General features: G+C 38.5%; 1 protein-coding gene across 4 annotated transcripts in view; it reads right to left on the reverse strand.

Moving 5' to 3' along the window:
- Fhit (fragile histidine triad diadenosine triphosphatase) overlaps nt 1-21981 on the reverse strand; it is a 1290154-nt gene that overhangs the window by 745057 nt on the left and 523116 nt on the right. Inside the window, exon 1 of one of the 4 annotated variants that reach the window (XM_048356062.1) lies at nt 4846-5098. The exons of the other annotated variants lie outside the window; for them this stretch is intronic. Coding sequence (XP_048212019.1) covers nt 4846-4851 — 6 coding nt within the window. The 5' untranslated portion in view covers nt 4852-5098. Of the gene's footprint in view, nt 1-4845; nt 5099-21981 lie in introns of those variants that run through there. 4 annotated transcript variants of the gene reach the window in all.

Consider the following 21981-nt stretch of genomic DNA (forward strand, 5'->3'; position numbering starts at 1 on the left):
TTGGAGACTACAGCCTTTCTCCAAATTTTGGAGAGAATGGTGAAGGATGAGTGTGTGGTACTACACCCTCACGTTTATCAGGATGAATACTTTGAATTCAGGGCTTCATGCTTCCTTTTGGCTTTTTTACTTAATGATGGTACTCTATCACTTGAACCACACCTCCAGTCCCATGATTCACACTTTGAATTGCCCTTCTAGATTAGTAAATTTCATTTGGCTAAGCTTAGCTATATTATCTCCCTTTTCCTGGTGACCACAGACCACTGTTTGAGAATAGCAAAGCTAGGAGAGCATTTTTTTTTCGTCCTGATGAGCACAGCTAGCACTAGAAAATTATTTTTAGACAGATGTTACATTACAATCTTATGAAGAACAGCACTAGCCTAGGTGATGTGAAATTCTTTTATACTAATGTTCCCTGCAAAATTTATCTACATATGCACAGTTGTTACTACAGAAAAGCATTTGGGGCTTCTTCCAGAACAACACACCAGAACTTAGTACTGAAAAACATTCAGAGATAGAATTTCTCTCCTATCCATGGGTTCCCTGTTTACATTAGAAACTTCCAACTTTTGCCCCTCAGTAAAAGTAATAAATAGCCCAAAGAATTAAAGCAATGATCCCAGAGGACCTCAGGGCTCTGTATTAACCAGAGATGACTGCCATCTCTCAAAAAGTATCTGATGCCATGTTTGACTTCGTGACATTCTTGTCATGTATGAAAAAGCAGAGTGATCCCAGTATGGCTCTTTTAGCTGCATGTCACCTTGCTCTAAGCTGATGACATCTCTAAAATTAAAAACTCAGAACCAGCACAGGTGTCAAACTCCCTTCTCTCTAGTGCCCCATTTTTTGGTGGGCAAGAAATAAAATCAAGTTCTACTTCACAAGCTAAACTAATACCTATAATATGAGATGGGAGGTTGCATTAATATTTCTAAGACCAAATATTCTCCCTTAAGTAATATAAATTTATAGGTATAACTTCCCTATACTCTATTGACTGCTCATGGTATATGAAAGTATTTAGGCTTCTCTGAAAATCAGAGCTTTGATGAGAACTATATTAGAGAAAACACAAAAGAAAAGCATTTTGAGTGTGACTTTTAATGTTTTTATAAAAAGTTTACATCTATAAAAAGTATTATATGCCGTTTTCTTCTACAAGCTAGTCTCTTTTGATACTGAAGGTGGATGTGTGAGAGCACAAAGCGCCTGGAATGACTCAGAATTCGTTATAACTCAGATCTGACCAGGCCACATGGCAAAATGTGGCACACATACATACAAATACACACATACAAACAGAGTGAAAAGGTCACTGTGATGCTAGTCCAGAGGAGAATGGGCTATGTAGTGGCTGATGGCCAGATCACACAAAACACTGACTCCTAATCCCTAACAACCAGTTTAGACAGGCAAAGCACATATGTACCAACTGGACTCAAACAATTCTACATCATCAACACCTGCTTGCTTCTCCCCAAGGTTTACCCCTGACTTCTAACTTAACCAAGAACAAGCTAAACAAACTTCCCAGGACAATCATAGAAGTATCTCCCCTGGGTCACATACCACTTCACTATGCCAACAGCCACAGGGCACATCTGAAGCTGTCCCATATACCATCTATTAATGTCCCTCAAAGGCTTCTAGGCCAGCAAGAAGGACAGATCCAAGGCCTCCACCAGACCAGGCACTGTGGTGCTGTGAAGGGAATGGGATATCAAAAGGGGAAGATCCAGGACTCTCCAAGAAAAGGAATCCTCACAACTGGATGCAGGGGTAGATGCCTGCTTTCTTAGCACTCAGCGGGAAGAGGCAGGAGGATGACCAGTGTGGTGCCAGTATGGGCTCCATAGTAAGATCCTGTCTCAAAACAAACCAATGAATCCTTAAAGACTGATTTATGGCATTCAAGTTTCAGACAAAACTGGACAGTCCAGATTTGGAAGTTAAGAGAACAAACAAAAGAACCAGGATTGAACAGCAACCAATTAAATCACTAAGCATTTTTGTCCATAATATATTTTTTATTCTTTATTTTTCCTGCTGCTGTTTTTTAAAATTTATTATTAAGTAGTTGTACAAAGGGTTTACAATTCCATATGTCTGATTATGACAATAATACTTCTTGGTGAATGTTAACACTTCTTTCACTCACCCCATTTTTCTCCTCCCCATCCCTACCCACAAGTTACATAGTTCATTTTTTACATGGCATACATTGAATACAATGACAGCTTGCTTCCTCCACCCATGCCGGTGCTCCACCTAGATCCCCCAAACATGTTTCTGCTTTCAGGAATTCATTTTGATAAATAGTACTTCAGTTGTTCAGAGAAATTATGCCTTTGGATTCTTCCCCTAAGTATACCCTCCTTTGGTGAGTTTGTGTATAAATGCACTGGGCCATTTATATATTATCATGCATAATTGTAATTTAGATGGAACTTCCACATATGGGAGAAAACATGTGTCATTTGACTCTCCGAGCATGGCTTACTTCACTTACTATGATTTGTTCTTGATCCATCCATTTCCCTGCAACAAATTACATAGTATTATTCTTTCTTATGGACAGGAAAATTCCATTGTGTATATGTACCCCTATTTTCTTGATCTACTCCTCTGTTGTAGGGCTTCTGGAATGTTTTCTTAACTGGCTATTGTGAATAGTGCAGCAATGAACATAGATGGGAAAATATATTTACCATATCTATATTTGCAATGCTCTGGGCAAATGACTGGACCATTGGGACTTTCTATGATTAGTTCTTTGACAAATCTCTAAAGCTCCTTCCAAAGCGGTTATACATTCCCACCGACAGTATAGTAGGGTTTTGTTTTTCCCTACATCCCTCTCAGTATTTATTATTGTTCAAACTGTCCATGTTGGCCAATCTTACTGGGGTCAGATGCAATCTCAGTGTTGTTTAGATTTGCATTTCCATTATGGTCAGGTATGTGGAACATTTTCTCATGTATTTATTTACTTCTTCTGATAAATCTCTATTTAGCTCCTTTGGCCATTTATTGAACTGATTTACAATATATTGTCTTTTGTAATAGAAATTATGATTAAGCATTAAATAATGTGGAAAGTATGAGAAAACATTTCCACATACTTCCTCTTTAATAGTACAAAAGCTCTCTTCTCCCTTCTTATCTTCAGTTTCCCCTTTCTACTGATTCCTCTATTCATTTTGTTTATTTATTTTGTTTGCTAAAGGGTCCACTGTATGGCATACTCTGGCTTCAAACTCACCATCCTCTTGCCTCAATCTTGGATTACAGGCATAAACCATTATGCCAATCCTCTATTCACTCCAATATTTCCTCTTTTTTTTACTTTGTTTTTTAACAAATTAAAGTGATCTTACCTATGATGAGTACTTAAAGTATGAAATTGGGGATTTTTTTTGCTTAATTAACCATAAAAACTCTTGAAAGAATTATCTAGACAGCCATGTTCTACTATTTTCTTAGCCAAACAATGTTTGTGTCTTGTCAGTTCAAGTAGACTTGCTCTCTAGTCTCTCCAGTTCACCCTTATTTCCTTCAGCTCAAACTCCTGAGCCCTGTGCCTGTCTCCACCCTTTGTCTTTCTGAAACTGGACTACCTTTCAGGGGAAAAAAAAAACCTTTTTAGTTCTTCTATGTTTTATTCTTTTACTCTTCCTTGTTTCCCTTTTCCACTCCACAGTCTCTTCTACTGTCACATTCTCAAATCAACTAGTTGTTATTTCCTTTTGGATCTCCAAAACAGGTTATGTCTGAGCAAGTCTTCACTGTGGGGTTTTTCAATCACTCCCACAGCAGATTTCAGCACAGCCTCAAAGCCAGGTAAGCTGTTCCTTTGTGTTCTCCTTCTCACCTGAACTGTAAAGCACTCTGTGTGTCAATAGCTAAATCGTGCCTATTGTATGGCTGGGCCCAGGAGTTGTCTGAACATACTGGCAGTCTAGGCTCTGGAGTGTGTCACCTATAGTTTTTGAGTGTGCTAGCACCAGGGCTGTTGGTCACTGGTAGAGTACTTGCCAAGGGTCCCTGGACCTGATCCAACACATACTTACCCAACAAAACCCTTCTTGTCTGACAAGTGGAGTGATCAGGATGATTGTTTCCACCTCAGAGCACAATGCACTGTCTGCTGGCTGTTACTGTTTCATTGTAAAGAGAAGGAAGTGGAATTCAAATAAACCTAACTTTGTGAACACAGGTGAAACATTGTCCTCTGTGCAGTTTCTACTGTATTTCATTTCAGATATTTTGGTGCAGGGGGGTGGGATGGGATGGGAACAGTGCTTTGAAATATATGTATGATAGCAAAACTCAAATTCACCTGGTATTTCTGGTGTTTTCCATCTGTACAAACATACCGTTTCTAAAATTATTTTACTATAAAGCACCTTTCCCACCTCATTTCTTGTGCTCCTAGATAATAGAGTCCTGTGGAAACACAGTATGTTTATGTGTTCTGAAATGAAATGAAATGCCAACATAATGACTGAAAGGGGGAAGAATTGTGCTGAAAATAATCAGTTAAAGCGAGTGTGAAAAACATTCAGGAGGGGGAAAGTATGGATAGAAAGGTGTTTTCTCATTTTCTGTTTTATCCCCACAATCTCTCATTCCTAGATATATAAATCTTTCCATTGTTTACTAATAGTGTGAATTGTAGTTATAACATTATAACAGCAGCTAATAAGCATTTTAATTATAACATATTTGTGATTAACTGACAACATTGTTATTTTAGAGATAAAATCTGAGACAGGATTATAAACAGTTTACTGAAAATCATGAACTTGGAAAGGAACAAAACCCAAGCTTGACCTTCATTCTTGCATACTCAAAAGTCCTTACCTTCTTTTAATCATATTTACATGTCCTCTCAAAAGATTTCTGTAGAATATGAACAAGGTTATAGTAAAGCCACCAGTACAAGCATGTTCATTGCAGCACTATTCAACATAGCCAAGGTATCAAGTCAACTCAGATACCCCTCAGTGGATGAATGGATCAATAAAATGTGGTATATATACACAATGGAATCCTACTATTTCATCAGAAAAAAATGATATTGTACCATGTGTAAGGAAATGGAAAGACTTGGAAAAATACTAAGTGAACTAACTCATACTAAGAGAAATAAAGGTTACATGGTTTTCCTCATTTGTGGCAGATAGAATGTGCCTATGAATTAATAAGTAAACAGATTGAGATGTACATGGGTGCTTACAAAGGAGTTAAATGAAGTATAATAGAGTCTATGGAGAACACAAACAGTATAATTTTTTAGAAAGACTAGGACAAAGCCCAACAATGAAAGGAGGAAGTAGGGAAGAATGTAGTCAAGAATTTATTGTATATATGACAAAATTAAGAAAAGTAAGGGAAAGAGTGGGTGAATTGGGGTAAGATTGTTGGAAGGGGTATCACTGATCAACATGCATTGTATTCATAAGCTGCTCTATTAAATAGCACCTCCTTTGTACAACTACTTGAAGATAATAAAATATAAAAAAGAAAAGATTCTTATAAGGAAACAATCACTACACAATTATACTACTCTTCATGAAATTATCCTATTATTCATGAAAAACACTGAATTAGGTTCTAGGAAGATACAAAGGCCAAGGCCAAGTCTCACTATTTAATTCTTAGGAAATTACAGAGGACCAATATCATTGAGTATTAAAATTCAAGGGTAATTTTCAGGCTTTGGTTGTACTTCAATATGAACAGAAGTTTACCAAACGTATGTTACTTTAACTAAGTTTCATTTTTTTTTAAACTGACCTGATCTTGAAGTTTCAATCTTTATGAGAAAAAGCTATAACCACAAAGAGACACTGAGTCAGAACTTTCAGTCTAGTAAGTAGAAGAATAACAAGAGTGCCATGTACAAAGAAATAAGGAATAGCATAGAGATACAAAATGAAAGGATGTTGACAGCTGTTGGTATAAAGAAGGCCACAAAAGACCTATTCATAGAGGAATTGGCATCTGGATTAATGATAATAGGTCATATGCTTTTCTATTAAGAAGCCAAAAGGGCCTAAAAATATATACATTAATACCACCTGCCATTCAAGCTAGATGGTAGAAATATAATTCTAGCCCTTAAATTGCAGCACACACGAACTGAATTCAGAAATAATCACTTTTTTGGAACAATTTAAAGAGACGGAATTTTAGTTGGGTAAGATGGCAGGAACCCGTTATCCTAGTTTACATGGGAAGCTGAAATCAAGAATATCAAGATTCCAGGCCAGCCTGGACAGAAAAATTTGAGACTCCATTTCAATAAAAGGAGTTGGGTATGATGATTTACACCTCTCATCCCAGCTACAGGAGTAATCCTAAAATAGGCAGACTGTAAGTACAGGAATATGTCTGGGCAGGCACTAGAACCTGTTTCAAAAATAACCAAAGAGGGGCTGGGGATATAGCCTAGCGGCAAGAGTGCCTGCCTCGGATACACGAGGCCCTAGGTTCGATTCCCCAGCACCACATACAGAAAACGGCCAGAAGCGGCACTGTGGCTCAAGTGGCAGAGTGCTAGCCTTGAGCGGGAAGAAGCCAGGGACAGTGCTCAGGCCCTGAGTCCAAGGCCCAGGACTGGCAAAAAAAAAAAAAAAAAAAAAAAAATAACCAAAGAACCCGAAAAAGATTGTAAGTGTAGATGCAGCAGTAGATCACTTGCCTAGCAAGCAGAGGGGCCTGAGTTCAAACTCCAATATCATAAAAGGTAAAATAAAAAATAAAACAAAGAGAGATAGAATTTTACATATTAACGGATACAAATGAGTAAATATATTCTTTGCTTTAAAATCCTCAAACTAGGGGCTGGGAATATGGCCTAGTGGCAAGAGTGCTTGCCTCCTACACATGAAGCTCTGGGTTCGGTTCCCCAGCACCACATATATGGAAAATGGCCAGAAGGGGCGCTGTGGCTCAAGTGGCAGAGAGCTAGCCTTGAGCAGGAAGAAGCCAGGGACAGTGCTCAAGCCCTGAGTCCAAGGCCCAGGACTGGCCAAAAAAAAAAACAAAAAAACAAAAAACAAAACCCTCAAACTAATTTTGTCAGGAAAGGTAACCAATCAAGCAAATAGTTGTAACTATTTTTCAAGTTGTGTTTTCTTCCTTCTTAGAGTTGTTAATAAATTTACCACATTTTGGTTAAAATATTCATTCATAGGGAATATTAATTTCCCTAAATGAATAGGGTTATAATACTTAAAAATGTATTTCCAAGAGAAATTAATTTGGGTAGAGCTCTGAGCATAGATAATTCCACCGGGCAACAAAAGTCGCTTAATCTTCCATTCTGTCACATGAGCAAAAAAAAATAGCAACCGCATTTTAAATGTTTAATTAGAAGTAAAATCAAGTTTATATAATGTTATACCACACTGCTAGCAGGTAATGTAGAAAAACATCCTTGCACATTATCACCACTGAGAAACACTGCCAAGTTATGCTCTGTGTGTGTGTGTGTGTGTGTGCATGTGTGTGTGTGTGTGTGTGTGTGTGTGTGTATGTGTGACTACTGGGGCATGAACTCAGGGCCTCACACTCTCTTTGGCTTTTATGCAAATAAATGGTGCTCTACCACTTGAGTCATGGCAGGATTTTTGCGAGTTTGTTGGAAATAAAAGTTTCTCAGATTTGTCTGTCCTGGCTGCCTTGCAACCACAATCCTCAGATTTTAGCCCCTGAGAATTATAGGCATGAGCCACTGGCCCACTTCGATGCGTGGGCTGCTTCCTGAATGCTACTTCTGATGTGGGTGGGTTTTTGTTTTTAATCTTTCTCTCTGTAAAGTGTGGCTGAGATGATTTGAAGCATTAGAGTTTTGACAGTGACACTTCCTCATGTTTGAGAGCAGTTTGTTCAATTCAGACACGACTGGTTTGCCTTTAGCAAACACACTGTTCACACTTTGAGCAAAATCACTGATGTAATCTGATGAAAGTTCTCCAGCACGGCCAAATCTGTGACAGATGTGCTGCCTGACAAGGGATTTCCCTGTGCATGTTTGCATTTTTTCCTATCAGTTTAGAGAAAGTTCATTTGAAATCTGTTCAAATGTATTAATGTGCAGTGTTGTGTTACATCATCTGTGGGGGCATACTTGTGAAAGACAAGTTACATAAAGTTTGGCACTAGGGTGTCTATGTTAGAGAACAATCAGAAGCACATTAGTACATAATTCCATAGTGTTACAATACAAAGGGGCTCATCTATTCTACATCCACTTAAAAAATATATCTGATGTTGACACTGTATTCTAAGGATGCAGCTAGGGCAGACAGTCACCCCCCCAATGACAAACAATGGTGTCACCATAGATAGCAACTTGATTCAGAAAAGAGAAAGGAGCTCTCACCTGTTACTTTTGCATAAAAAAACAAAATCAAAGATAAGCTCTCTTGAGTTTGGAATTAAAACTTTTACTTAATACCAAATCTATGCTTTTATAGTTCCTATGGTGACTATTATGCAAACATCAAATTTCAAAAATCTCATTACAGTTACAAACAAACATGACTTTCTTTAGTGAATGAAAATTAACTTCTGAGTGTGGGTACGAAGCTAAGACAATAATGCAATGACTGTACCCAAAGGAATTAAACTGTTTAGTTCTCTGCTTAAAAAGAAATGAATGCATACCGGAAGTTGGAATGGAATAGTATTATATATTCAGTCCTGGATTAATGAGAATGCTTTGCTTCGTTCACACTAGTGAACAGCTATAGTTGCTTGCCCATCTATTCCCTCCCTCCTCTCCCAGCCTCGGCTGGTCCTGGGGCTTGAACTCAGAGCTTGCACTCTTGCAGGGTTTATGTGTTCCTAGCTGGTATTTTACTACGTGAGCCTTACCTCTAGACTGGGGGCTTTTGCTGGTTAATTGGAGATGAAGTCTTGTATATTTTTCTGCACTGGATGGTTTTGAACCTTGGTCTTCAAATGTTAGCCTCCAGAGTAGCTAGGATTACTAGTGTAAGCCACCAGCTCATGACAGTACTACTTTTGCCACATCTTCAGCCCTGTTCATTACTGATTAGTTTTGAGATAGAGTCTTGTTTCTTGCCTGGCACAAACTTGAATCAACATTCACTAACTTTAGTCTTTCCACTGTTTGCTGCCACCAGTCCAGGATTCCTGCATGGAGATGGTGTTGTCTGGGTTTTTCTGCTCAGGGATGACTTGAATCCTCTCCATCTCAGCCTTTCATGTAGCTTCAAATGACAACCGACAGGAGTATGCTCCTGTACCCATCTATGCGTTGAAAAGTGGTCTGAGAAACTTTCCTGCCTAAACTGGCTTCAAACCAGGATCCTCCCATTCTCAGCCTCCAAGTAGCTAGGATTACAGGTGTTAGCTACTAATGGCCATATTAAGGGCAGTATTCTTGTCCTCAGCAATGCTGACATTTGGGCAAAATAATTCTTTTAATTCTTTGCTGCAGAAGACTAATCTGAGCTCTGTGTGTATGTGTGTGTGTGTGCACGTGCGCATGCGCGCACACATGTACAATATCTTTCATCAGAGACAAGCTACACACTGGATCATAGCAACTTGGCATCAAACGTAGTAGCAAGGGCCACCAAGCTTGCTGACTGTCAGAGCCACACACCAATTAAGGGAATGTACCACAAGGCAAAGGAGTGGAAGAGTCCTGGCTGAGGAATGGGCTAAGTGTGGGATATTTAGCAGATCACAGAAGAGAAAACATGGATCAGGTACCCCATGAGCTACAGTGTGCCTCAGGTTAGGTTTCTTTGCCTACTCTTCTACCCTGTCTGCTTTTATACTTCAGGGTGTATCAGAAGCATATGGAAGACTTATAAAGAAAGCTGTCTCCAGAGTTTCTGATTCAGTAGTTCTGAGAAAAAGAAATTCCCATATTAAGTGATGTCACTGGCCCAAGGACTACACTCCGAGTCATCCTTAGAAAAGATGATGGAAAGTAACATCTATGGTTCAGAATAGAGAGGAAAAACTATTTTTTAGTCACTTGAAAAGAGAAAGACTCTCTCATTTCAGTTCTTATCACTCATTCTAATGGTGAGCAGAATAAAAAGAAAGGATGTGACAACCATGCAGGCTAACTACTCAATGTGGGAGGGAATTGAGGAACTAGAAATGATGGCAAATATTATGGAAGACACAAAGGGAAGACTCATTTACAAAAGAGAATGAGGTTCAGTCCTCATGACTGAGATTAGCAACCATATAAAAAGAGAACATAGAGCCAGCTAGTCCTCTACCATGTGAGTCCTTTACAAGCAAAAGGTCCATTGTGGGGAGAAAAGAAGACATCACTTGACACTAGATCTGGGAATACTTTGATCTGAGACTTAACTGTCTACAAACTGTGAATAAGAAAGACTAAGAACTAAATTCCAGTTTCTAAGCTACCTACATTGAGATAGTTTTGTAACAGTAGCCTAACTGACCAAGACAACACATTAGAGTAAAAATGATTAGAGTAGGAGAGAAAGCAAGCAAGGCTGGCTCTTATAATGTGCCTTTCTTTCTTTCTTCTTTCTTTCTTTCTTTCTTTCTTTCTTTCTTTCTTTCTTTCTTTCTTTCTTTCTTTCTCTTTTTTTTTGTCAGTCATGGAGCTTGAACTCAAGGCCTGGACACTGTCCCTGAGCTCTTTTGCTCAAGGCTAGCGCTCTACCAGTTTAAACCACAATGCAATTTCCAAGGTTGGCTTTTGGAAATACATAAATATACATTATTATAATTGAAGAAATTGTGCAGGTGGAGTCTGACCTTGTGAAGAGATTAATAAAGAACAGAGAGCTGACAGAATGATAGAACTAATTGAAACCATATAAGTGAGGAGACTCAAGACTCCAATAGGATTCTGACCACGTGGATATAAAGGTTTTGGTCAACTTCTGGTTGTCCTGGAAACAGGATTCCAACCATTATAATGAAATAAAATTACATGCTAATATAAAAAAGCAGTCATTAGAGTTAGAGTCACATACAGAGACCAAGTCTTATCTTGGGAAAATATCTGGAAGGAGCTTAAGATCTATTTTAGACACAAATAAAGCCCACAAGGAAGATTGCAATATGGAAGAGTCATACTGAAATAGCATAAGCACGAGTATTTCTGTACCCAGTATTGATTCTGTTGTTGGCACTGTGACCTGTCAGTGTAGGTCAGTAGGAATGCTATAGTTGCAAAGAGTCTTATTCCACTCATCAACTCCATTATGGCAGAAGGAGCCTCGAGTGCAACAGAAGGTTCCTGTTCTTGGAGTTGTATGTGATTTGGCATGGATAAGACATCTCTGCTCATATTCCCTCCTCCTTCACTTTGCCCAAGAGGCCTGGATCTGTGCAGAAAGAAATTCTTCACAACTCTGAGAATTACATTCTACCACTATCATCATCTGCACCTTACATACTTCCCAAAGTACAGAAGAGCAGCGTTGAGAGGATTTGTTTCTAAATGCAGAGGGGCTGTCTTTACCTGTTGGAGTTTTAACAAGTGGCACAGGGACCAAGAAGATGAGCAAACACATGAACAAAGAGGAATGAACTCATCAAAATATAAATAAAAAATATAGTGAGCAGTGGCCTCTGAGGATGGCATACTAAGTATCTTGTTTTATTGCCTTAAATATGTCCTAATGTATATATTAATGTATGTGGATATTGGATATCCTGGTATCGTTCAGAGGAAACCTCTCTCTGCGAAGCTGAAAGCATTTTGCTGTATTGATTTATTCTCACTGGAGCTGCACCAGGATTGGAAAATGGGGCAGTGAGCGGGAAGTAGGTAAGAGAGCTGTAACCCTCCCAAGGAGTAGGAAACAGGCACATTCTGACTTCATCAACACTCCTTTCTTGTGATTTCTTTCTCCTCTAAAACATACTGGTTGCCTTTTAAGGTTTCTGTGTGTGTGTGTGTGTGTGTGTGTGTGTGTGTGTGTGTGTAGGTGCCTTTCTTCATACCTAAATGATTCTATGATCAGATTCACAGACCCTAATCAAGAAAGGCTGATCATTTTCCCCAATGCTAATTAGTGTTCATGAGGGGAAAGCTCATAACATGGTTTGGTTTGGTTCAGTTCAGCTCTAGGGAGCTGGCTTTGTAAATTAGAGGTGCGATCTCTTGAAGCCATCATGATAAAAGTAATTTGAAATCACACTATTGACAGTCATAATAGAAACAAATGCTTACCACTCATCGCTCAGTTCTAGTGAGAACAAATCAATAGACTAAAACGCTTTCAAGCATCCCAGAGAAAGGCTATGCCTGACAGATACCAGGAGATCAAATATTCATACTGCTTAAGACCCAAAAGTGTATAGACTACAGCTTATTTGAGCAGTAAGAGAAGTCATCAACAAAGAGCTCAATTCTGAGAGGCCTCTTGTCACCACTTCTTTATGTTTCAATTTGTCCATCCTATTTCTACATTCATTCACTCATTTCCTATGTTCCTCTGCCACGTCTATAGTAGTGAAAAACTAGGCCCCTGCATCAAAGGGGGTCTTAGTCTGAGATTAAAACAACTAGCATACTAGGCTATTTTGATATAAATTCTGTATCTAGGAGGACACAGTAGGTATATGGGGCTGAGTCATTTGCCTGTTTTTGTCTGTTGCAGTTTTGAAATTGCCTAACTAAAACATAACAATTATTGGAAAAGAACAGAAGAGAGAAAATGATGAAGGATTCCAAGACTTAGAGCATGTGAATTTTCTGAGATACAGTATTTCATTGCTACAGAATAGCTGAAAAACCTACAAAGGGGAACTGAGTTTAGAAATCATAAAAATCAAAGGATGTTATCACTTAAGTATACCTGAACACCTTTAAGGAGTTCTGAGCCCTCTTTTCTCACAGACAATATTCTTGTCCATGACCATTCTCTGAAACCAGAGGGATCAATTCTCCATACCCAACTTCCCACCCAGTGAAGAATCTTCTTCACAATGTCCCTAATGTTTGTTCACCTGATTTTGTATGGCAAATACTACATGCTAATTTTTTGTCTCACTGGCTCCTATGATCTTTTTGTAGCAATACAGTCATCCCTTGCTATATGGTGGTTCACTTCTCACAGCTTCACTGTATTGCAGTTTTAAAGAAAATATGTACTGATCCCTCACCTATTGCAAGAGTTACAGTCCAGAGACCCCTAAGATATGTGAAAATACATGAAGTAACAAGTGAACCATGATATAGCAAGGAACAACTATATAAGGCAGCCACTTCGGAAGAATATTTGCCTCAAAGATGGTCATTAAGTGAAAAAAAATCACCCTCCCTTTACTAGTATCTGTCATCAGACACTAGAAAGAATAAGTTTTATTCTTTTTTCTATAAGATAGCATGATATCTGAAGAAAAGTCAACAATCATCCATAACCATACCATAAAAGCTAGGTCAACCCTTTTCTAAGTTGGAAATCAGTTGGTACTTCTTTTCTAACATGGAGGGAATTTCCAGACCACCAAATAAAAGAGCCATGGATTGTTGGGTATCTTAGTCATCTTCAAGTAGTTCTGTGGTAGTAAGAAGTCATTTCATCACTGAATCTCTTTATTTATTTTTGCCAGTCCTGGGCCTTGGACTCAGGGCCTGAGCACTGTCCCTGGCTTCTTTTTGCTCAAGACTAGCACTCTGTCACTTGAGCCACAGCGCCACTTCTGGCCATTTTCTATATATGTGGTGCTGGGGAATCGAACCCAGGGCTTCATGTATAGGAGTCAAGCACTCTTGCCACTAGGCCATGTTCCCAGCCCCATGAATCTCTTTAGAAGAGAACATTGTTGTGCTCACAGCTTTCAAATATTGGTGAATAGCAAAAAGAAAAAGGAAAAATAGGATGGTGGATATATTGTCATTATGCCACTAGGGAATTCTATATTCCTCTCCAATGTGTCCCCAATGAAAAGCATATTGTCTTCTCAAAGCTGGGATGATTGTGAGCATTTTCAGAGAAATACAACAAGATGCTAGAGATTATGTTTACTTGAGGTAATGGAGGCATTGAACGTTCCATGGGTATTCTTCGGGCCAAAGTTTCTCTAAACACATCTGAAAATCATGTCCTCCACATTTTCAAACAATCCAAAGTCACTTTCAATTAATCCCTTTTCTCATTTCTATAATCAATGTAACTATAAGTTTGTGATTTTATGCCCATTAGATTGGTAAACATTTGCCTGAAAATATATACAGATTTATATTTGCATAGATTTATATTTGTGTGTATAGTGAAGTATAGGAAGTAGGCCAGAAAACCAAGTTTCTGTGAAAGCAAGATGAGAAATAGGAAGGATGGACAAAACACAAAAGTCTACGTGTTCCCCTTTGCATATCTTATTCAACAATCACGCCACTTATTTGCCTGGACCCAAGGCTTCTCCTCTGGTTACTACCCCCTTCATGTATACTTTGAAAAGAAAGGATCTAAGTAAGTAGTTCTCCCATACCAGAGGAGAAAAGAGTCACATGTACAACTCTGTACCCTTGTGACAGAGGCAACAGGGCTATCAGTTCCAATGTCCATCTTCTCTCTCCATGTCACTCCATCTTTTGTCAACAATTTTCTCAACTTTTCCCCAACTTCTTCAACATCTCCTCTTCCTTTCCAGTGGCCCGAGAGATAATACCCAGCCTTGAGTGCTCTAGCCTGACTAGCCCTGGCAGGAGGCGAACACACTCCACTCTCCTCCGGCTCCATATTCTCCTGGGTTCTGCCCTCTTGTGGTTGGGAGGTACCTGCATTGGTCTTCTTTCTGCTCACTTGGGATGTGACATTCAATCTGGACTGAAGAGAAATGGATACAGTACTGTGGACCCAAACTACCAAAGCTCCTTTAATTCAGGCAATATATGTTCACAATAACCCTGTCCTGTTCATTGGGGGCCTACCTGAAATCATAAGGCCAATGGGCACAGCAAAAAGCAAAAGGCAGCATATGCTGATGGGCTCATACCTACAATCCTAGCTACTCAGGAGGCTGAGATCTGAGGATCAAAGCATCAGTGTTTCAAAGCCAGGCTGGACAGGAAAGTCCATGAGAGACCCTTATTGCCAATAAACTATAAGCAAGCAAGCAAGCAAACAAACAAACAAAAAGCCAGAAGTGGAGCTATGGCTCAAATGGTAGAGTACAAGCTTTGAGCACAAAAACTCAGGGACAGCACCCAGACCCTGAGTGCAAACCTCAACACCAAAGCCCTGAGTTCAAGCCCCAGTACTGGCACACAGTTTCTTAAAAAGGCAAAAGGCAACTTAGCTTCTTTTAGGCTACTTGTGTTGTGTGATTATTGTTGCTTATTCAGGTTGATATTGTTGTTGTTATCGTTGTCTGTAAAGAAAGGTTGAGCCAAAAAGGAAGTAGACTCCATATCATCATAATACCACCACAAACTCACCCCCCAACTCAAAGCTAAAAATCCGGATTATTTTCTTATGAAAAGAATGATATTTCCCAAATGATACATATTCTTGTTTTGATTTGCAATTCAGAGTCATATAAATAGAGAGACTAGGCCTAATATTTAGGTGAAGTTTAAATAGCTAAGACATTAAAGGAACAAGATGAAGCTGAGACGACCATGGTGGGAATTACGGGCATTTAAAATTATAAATCACCATTTTCTTCACATTTTTTAATGTTCCACAATGAAGTTTCTTTTCCAGAGGTATGCATACTTAATGTAGACGCTTTCATTTTTTTCAGTAATTCATTAAATTGTTAGTATATTTTATAATTCATGTTATCTTGGAGCTAATGAAATTTGGTAAGTTCAATCCTTTGACCTTTGGACAGGAATGGCATACTAAAGAAGCTCCTACAGGTTTGAACTATTTTTTCTGTGGTTCTGAAAAATTTATCTCCTTTCAGAAAGTGTTTCTTATGCACCATACTGGCGAGGATTGCACTGAGTGGCAGTAACAATGGTCAAAGTATGCTGGGGTCTTTTGCCCTGGAACCTCCTTAAAAATTACAAGGTAACAAACAGTACAAGAAATGTATCCAATGCCTAACATATGAAACTGTAACCTCTCTGTACATCAGTTTGATAATAAAAATTTGAAAAAAATTACCCATAGTGCCATAGAGCAGTGCCATGGTTTGAACACAAAATCTCCCCCCAGAGGCCCATGTGTTGAAAGCTTGGTCCCCAGAATGGCAATATGGGGAGGTGGTATCCACCAGCACTTATTTATCCTGGTAGTATCTGTGACTCCCTCTTCCTTCCATAAAATTACCAAACTTTTGCTTATGCAAAAGCAGTCTTCGTGATTCCAACCCTTAGCTCAGGCAAGAACTACCCTGCAACACCTGCAACACATGTATTCATTTCCACATATCTACCCTTCTTCTTGTTGTCAGACCTGCAATGTGCTTGAATGCTTTCAGTTCATGCAAAGCAGAGTAAAATTTCTAATCCGCAACCAATGAAGCCCAATGAGTTATGTTTGTTTCTTTTTTTTTTTAACTATTGACTTAGCATTTATTAGGCATAGGAAATAACAGGTTGCTTTTCCACATCTTCATCATGCATATAAGAACCTTTAATTATATCCCCTGATGTTAGTTTGTCTCTCTTTCATCATCCATGACCACATTTCTCTCCTCTAACATACCAATCTGCATAATACTTTTTTTTAATATTGGTAAACATAGAGCTTGATCTCCTAGTGCTACATTTCACCTAGGTCTGATAAACTGTTCTGAAGTCATTCTGCAGACAATACACTATCCTGCTGGGTAAATAGCTAGATTGTACTGGGGAAAAGATTAATCCACAAATGCAGCATTGGTGGCCAATCACATCATCTCCTGGCCAAACCCTTACATTCTTTTTTTTTTTTTTCTCAAATTTTTATTATCAAACTGATGTACAGAGAGGTTACAGTATCATACGTTGGGCATTGGATACATTTCTTGTACTGTTTGTTGCCTTGTCCCTCATGCCCCCTCCCTCCCCCCTTTCCCTCCCCCCCCAGGTGTTCAGTTCACTTACACCAAACAGTTTTGCAAGTATTGCTTTTGTAGTTATTTCTCTTTTTTTTACCCTGTGTCTCTCAAATTTGGTATTCCCTTTGAATTTCCTACTTCCAATACCAGTAAACACGGTTTCCAATATACTCAGATAAGATTACAGAGATAGTGTAGGTACAACCATAGGAAGGTGATACAAGAACATCATCAATAATAGAAACTACACATACACATAGGACGTTGAAAGTAGTTACAACTGTGATATATCACTTGTTTCCATAACATGCAGTTCATTTCACTTAGCATCATCTTAGGTGTTCCTAAGGGTATAGCTATTGGGCCTTGTGATGCTCTGCTATGGCTTGCCTAAACCTGTACTAATTATTCCCAATAAGGGTGGCCATAGAGTCCATGTTTGTTTGTTTCTTTTTTTAAAAAACAGCAACAACATATTACGTGCTCAAACCACATGCATAAAATAAAGAACTTTATCCCAGCAAGACTTTTGGTTGCAGAAGGAAGAGTAGACTGATTAAATACATTGTTCCACACTGATTCTAATTGTTGCTATAATCTGATCTGTCTCTTAACAGCTAATAGGTATTTAATCGGTTGCTTTAATTCTATTTCAAAGCAGCTGGAATGCAGCTGTAGCTAGATATCACAGAAGTAAATAACATGCATTATTATTTTTATTATATTTATGCACATGAGCTGTATTGTATTTGTGTCAAAACTAGACTCATTTCCACTTAACTAGTAATTTGTTTTTATTAAACTATTATTGTGCACTTTCACGGTAAAAACATGTCTATTTATTGCCAAGTGTAAATTATGCAGTAAATCTCCAGATTTACCTTTACTTGCCAAATAATCCTATGATTCACTTAAATATTTATACAGCACTTCAATGACTGATATTTTTCATATTAATTAATCATATCAGGGTTAAATTTCAAGGAATAAACATAGAAATACAAAAACTAAACTAATTCATGTATTTTTAAAAAAAATCTCACTCTTCTCCCTGGATATAATTCCATACTAAAGTTTCTACATAATCCCTAAGAGAATGAGGCAGAGGAGTATTAATAAAACTGAATGATTTAGGAGACTTGAAGCATGCGTAGAATAGGTTCCAAAGTCCTATGCAAGTATTTGAACAACTTGACCTTATTTTAGTTCCTTGAGAGAACAATTAGGAATAGTTGCAGAGTCAACATAGAAAATTATTAAGAATCCTCACAATACCTGCCCAATAGGGCAGAGATATCTACAGCCACGTTAAAAGTATTAGTAATAAAATTAAACTAAAGTAACTTGAAGCAGGTCTGTTAGAAAACTACCACCACATATTTCTTTTTAATCCTTAAAAAATAGTTCTGAGAATCAAAGTAGGGCCCTGCACATGCTAGACAAGCATTTTATCACTGAATTGTGTCCCCAACCCTAAATTTGTACATATTTTTAAGAGTTAATTTATTGAGAGCTCTCTGTCTGTAGCTGTCTTTCTGTCTCTGTCTTTGTGTCTGCCCCTGCCTCTGTCTCTCTGTCTCCTTGACTCTCTGACAGGGCCCCTTTTTGTCTCTCAATCTGTACAGAAACAGAGTGTCCCCCTCTCACTATATGAGTATGGAGAGATTGTTTGACTCTTCAGGTTGAGGATAATGATGGAGGGTAGCTTTATACCAGGGAGATCCTGGCTTCATTCCCAGCTTTCATGTACTTTCTGCATGACCTCAGGCCATATACTCTTAAGCCCCATTTCCTTGTCTGTGAAAACAGGAGTCAGAAAAAACTACTCTCATATTAGTGTAAAGATTAAGCGAGATGGTGCCACAAGGTTCCAAACAAGGGACTCATCAGTTCCTTTAGCTTCTTGGATCTGAGGCTTATTTAGCACAGTACTGTCTTCACCTTCTGCTGAGATTCATTATTCAGCACCTATAGTAGGTCAAGCATTGGCTAGCCATATGGAACACACAAGTCAAGGTCCAGTTTTAAATACAAAATCTAGTTTGTTCAATGAAGAAAAAACCAGGAAGACAAGAATGCCTTTAAACAAAATAATCCAGATATTTTGGTAAAACCAAGATAAGTCCAGCATCATGGAATACATAACAGCAGATTAAGAAAAGAAAGGACCTTTAACCTAAGCTTCTTATACAGATGAGGAAAAAGAAAATCAAAATAATACCTATTTTTCAATAGTACTTTCCATGTGTAAATAATTATTATGTAGGGACAGTGGAATGATCTATAGACTCTTTGCCTGATTATCACCATTCTTGTCATTCAACAACAGAATTTTCATAATAGGCTGTTGTGGCAGATTTCTCTACAGAATGAAAAAGTCAGTCACTGGGTTTCATTTTTTGCATAGACATTTGGAACTGGCTTCCTAGCTCATGTTGGGATGTTCTATGATTCAGAGTGCCTCCACGTGCCCTGATAAATGACTCTCACCCACTGACATGGCTCAAAAATGATATGCCTATCCTGGCTTCTTGATCAACTCTAGGACTGTTTCTTTCACTAATAGCAGGCTAGGAGCTCCATGACTTTTAAGAGAGAAGTAATCAAAGGGAAGTTTCCATTCATTTTGGAACTAGAAGTCCAAATAAGGCACATATTCCATGCTCTCCATTCCACAAATCATACGAGTAAAAGACATCTAAATTGCTGTTCATCCTTATACTCTATGGAGATACATGTATGCATTACCACAGGAAAAAATATATGCTAGAGGAGCCAAGTAAATCTATTATCTTCTACAATTACTGCTAACTGGATTATGCCACCAAAAGATGCTTCACCTTCCTGAAGCAATAAAGCAAACAACAAAGACCTTCTCAAACTGTACCAAGGACTATGTGCTCTATTGAATAATTTTTTTAATATAAGGGAAAAGGTATAACCATTTTATAGCATCCATACCCTTTATTACAGGTAAGTTACTTGATCTCAATGTAAAGAAAATGAATTTGAGTAGTACTGTTAGTCATTGTATCTCAAAAAATTCTTTAAAAAAGAGAATTCCTTTCTCTGGAAAGCAAATCTATAAGGGTATTATAAAGAATACAAGAATATCAAGACTGGATGACAAAATAGCTTGCACAAAGGCCACCATTCCTACCTTCTCATGTTCTTGCAGACATTGTCAATCAATCACAGAGCCCTTTCCAGTGAGTGAGTCTGTGCATAGCCTTCAAATGCGTCTGGCCATGGTATCTCTGGTAGCTCCTGACAACATTTCATACCTGGCATGTTTGGAAGCCATTTGAACCCCTTGACTTTGTGTGGCTGACTGTATATCCCTCACTGCCATTTAGAAAATGAAGAGCCGAGAGTATCCCAACATCATTACTTAAATAAAACAGGAAGGGGATCTGTCTGTAGAAATTAATATTCAGTCACTAGTTTAATGGTCAATCTCCAATATAAGGAATTTCCATTCCCAAACCATCTGACTTTTGCTTCTCTTGGTTCCCCCATTCCCTTATAAAATGTAAAAGCTTCTCCTAGGTCCATAGGTTGAGTTCTGCCAAAATTTGTAGCATCTGAGTCTCACACTTGATTGAATTGAGTCCAAACTGTAGAGCTCACACACAGTGAGAAAGAAGCCTGGAGCCTCACTTCACTCTATTAAAGCTGGGAGAGATGATCTTTTGATAAGCAGGAAAGGGCAGGGGAGCAGGGGAGATAAGTCATGAATGAAGTCAGGTGCTACGGCTTGGATAAGGGTCCCTCAAAGGTTGATGTGTTCAAGGCTTGGTCCTTAGGCTATCACTATTTTGAGGTGCATAACCTTGAGGAAGTAGGGCCTAATGGAATGCCCCTTAGGTCATGGGGAGAATAGGGGAAGGCTCTCATTTTCTTCCTTCTGTTTTGCTTCCTGTCCAGCAGGTATGTAGTTTTTTTTCTCTGCTATTCCTTGCCTGCCATTGCCATTCTGGAATACCACCAGACTTCAGAGCCATGAATATGCCTGATCTTGAACTGTTAACATTTTGTCGTTTTAAGTGAATAATATTCCAAGGACTTCATTAGAGTGGGCAACAAAGGGATCAAAATAATGAAATCTACAGTACAATGGAACAAAATAAGTGAAGCTGGACATTTAGCAAATAAGTGTGAAAATTCTAGCTCTTGAATGAGAATGAAGACAACCCTTTCCATGAAGCCTGGAATATCTTTCTTGACAACAGTCCCATTTTCTTCCCCCAAGCTCAACCTCTTTTTGAGTCTTCTATTCTCCTTTCCTTCATCGTATTCCCTGCTGCCACAGTTCCTCCTTTTTAGCCTCTATTTCTTTCTTTTGATCTCTTTCATTATATCCTGTTCCCCTTTTCTCTTACTGTCCCTCATCCAAGCTTTAGCCAACTCTCCTTACCACACCATTGGCACTAAATAGCCACCATGACATTACTCAGTTAAGGGACTTGTAGATCTCTTGCTGTATGTTATATTAGCTAGGGGTTCCTGAATACTACAATGCAGATGTAGGCAAAGAATCTGAGGGAAAGAAACAGGAAAACCAAAATCTGAGGTATAATGAGTAAATGCAGCGCTACAAATAGAACCAACAAAGTCCTTGGCAGTGTTACAAAAAGGCAGGCAGAAAACTGACAGGGGGAAAAAAAACAATGAAGGAAGTGTTTCAGTGCTTCAGCAGCATTAGTAATTAGTAAGCAGATACAACTAGTCTCAACTCTGGGGGACAGACAAGAAGAGGGTGGATGTCGAGGTGAACAAAACCAAAAGTGATGAACCGTGCTTTTTCAACAGCTGGCACAAAGGAAACACTGTTTGCTAATTAAATAGAGATAACCATGTGAGGAAATTAGCAGACATCTTCTGATTTTGTTTGTAACTTTTTTACATGAATATCAATCTGGAAATCTGAAATTGTTGTTCTGAGACCTAAAAATAACCTAAATAAATTTGGGGCTCAAATATAATGGT

This window comes from Perognathus longimembris, chromosome 10, assembly GCF_023159225.1.
Source record: "Perognathus longimembris pacificus isolate PPM17 chromosome 10, ASM2315922v1, whole genome shotgun sequence".
NCBI lineage: Eukaryota > Metazoa > Chordata > Mammalia > Rodentia > Heteromyidae > Perognathus > Perognathus longimembris.